Source organism: Vitis riparia, chromosome 14 (genome assembly GCF_004353265.1).
Source record: "Vitis riparia cultivar Riparia Gloire de Montpellier isolate 1030 chromosome 14, EGFV_Vit.rip_1.0, whole genome shotgun sequence".
Classification (NCBI taxonomy): Eukaryota; Viridiplantae; Streptophyta; class Magnoliopsida; order Vitales; family Vitaceae; genus Vitis; species Vitis riparia.
Window position 1 is genome coordinate 19,774,898 of NC_048444.1, and position 2,020 is coordinate 19,776,917.

The 2,020-nt window shown below is 33.3% G+C and overlaps 1 protein-coding gene across 1 annotated transcript; it reads left to right on the forward strand.

Moving 5' to 3' along the window:
• The first annotated feature begins 409 nt into the window (after positions 1-409).
• Positions 410-1,047, forward strand: LOC117931003 (ethylene-responsive transcription factor 8-like). Its single transcript, XM_034851841.1, has one exon. The coding sequence runs from the start codon at positions 448-450 to the stop codon at positions 961-963; it is 516 nt and encodes a 171-aa protein (XP_034707732.1). The 5' UTR covers positions 410-447; the 3' UTR covers positions 964-1,047.
• Positions 1,048-2,020: the final 973 nt, after the last annotated feature.

The following is a 2,020-nucleotide window of genomic DNA, read 5'->3' on the forward strand; positions in this document are numbered from 1 at the left end:
TATGTGAACTCAATATCCCATATTGTATAAATAAATAATTTTTTTGAAAATCGTCTTTTTAAGAGTCGATTTCTTATATAAAAAAATGGAATTTTAGAAATCGTGTCTTGAAAATATGATATTTTTATAAAAGTTCACTTATAATTTATTTACTCTTTCCTATATGGATAAAACTATGATAGATTTGAAATTATTTTTACTAATATGATAATTTAGGAATTAATTTTTAAAAACGATCATACTCTTATTAAAAATCCGTTGTATTATGTGAACTCAATATCCCCATGTCATGCTACACATCATGGACATCCCAAGACTGTACATGATACATGCAATCACCTAAGGAATTCCTCTTGTCCCGTTTATTCACGACCACTATAAATTCACGCGCTCCACTCGCCTCTTATCACCCTGCTTTTTCTCCTCTCTCTTTATAGACTTCAGTAGATGGCAGTCGAAACTCTACACCTCGCCAAGGAGGGCTTCACAGCCGCCGCCGACGACGACCAGCTGCCGTCTCCTTCGCCTGCAAAGGAGGCCCATTTTAGAGGTGTACGCAAGCGTCCCTGGGGCCGATTTGCAGCGGAGATTAGAGATCCATGGAAGAAGACGAGGAAGTGGCTAGGCACCTTCGACACCGCCGAGGAAGCCGCTAGAGCCTACGACGACGCTGCCAGGAGTCTCCGGGGACCCAAGGCCAAGACGAATTTCTCCCCTGTACGTTCGCTGCCGGTGGTTTCTGGCTTCGGAGACCGCGTGAACCTGTGGCGCGCGGCTTACGTGGCTCCGGACGGACGGACAGTGTGCTTTCCCGGCACTGCAGGAGGTCCGGCGGAGATTGCTGCGGGGTTTTCGGGGTATAAATACGACGCAGTTGCGGTGTTGGTGCGGAGTGAGGTGGAGGACAAGAAGAAGAAGAAGCCGCTGCCGTTCGATCTGAATCTCCCGCCATCCCTGTTATGATGATAGGCTTCTGATTTTTTGAAAAAGTTAGGATCTTCGCGAAAAAGTTAACCTTTTTGTATTCCTACTTCGTTTTCGTTTTCATTTCCCTCTTCCCGTTTTTGTGGGTTTTTTTTTTTTTTTTTTTAATTTTAATTTTAAAATTTATTTTTAATTTTTTTTATGTGCTTGACTGTATGGGCCGCGTGTAAAGGAGCTGATGTAGTTATGGATGTTTTCATGTTGAGAGGAACAAATTGACTCTTAAAGTGATTTAAAGTTAAATTTATATTTAAATTATTAAATTATTATATTTAAGTTATTAATTCATATTTAATTATTAAATTAATTTATTAAAACCATTTTTAATTTCAAGTTATAATATTAAATTATTCTATCAAACATATTATTTTCCCATTATTGACTGCTTTTGGGTATGGTATTGAAAATATCCTCTTCTTATCTTAGTTTTTATATTTACATTTTTAATTTTTTTTTTAAATATCAAACATGTTTTTGTAAATATTGAATATATATCATGCATAAAAATATTTATGTACTATGTTTGCTACATAACTAAAATGTGAAAATATTTTGTGAATATTTTATAAGAGTTGGCCATGCCAAAAGTTATTTCAAATGACTTCTCACATATAGCCATCATCAATTTGAAATTTAATTAAATAACTCCTTGATTTAAAATTAAAAAAGAGGTGAGGGAACGAAAAAAGAAATATTTGATGAAATTTTAGTTGTATTTAGTGCAATACTTAAGGAAAGTGAATAAAATTAACTTTATATTATATAAAATTACAGAAATTGAATAAAAAATTAAATTTAAAAGAGTTAAAATTTGAGGGGTTGATATGGTGAAAATAAATCTAAATATATCATCGTAATTATAACATAAAACTTAAAATAAAAAAGAAAAAAAGGTGAGAAGATGCATTATGGATAAGATAATGTAAGAGAAAATAATTGTTTATATTTTTCGTAATATTCATTGCAATCTTACAATAAAAAATTCAAATAACTTAAATCTCAATATGAGGTGAACACTATTTTGTTTAAATCAAAA

What these genes read in the sequence shown, in the direction of transcription:
- LOC117931003 (XM_034851841.1), top strand. Translation starts at nt 448, where the DNA reads ATGGCAGTCGAAACTCTACACCTCGCCAAGGAGGGCTTCACAGCCGCC.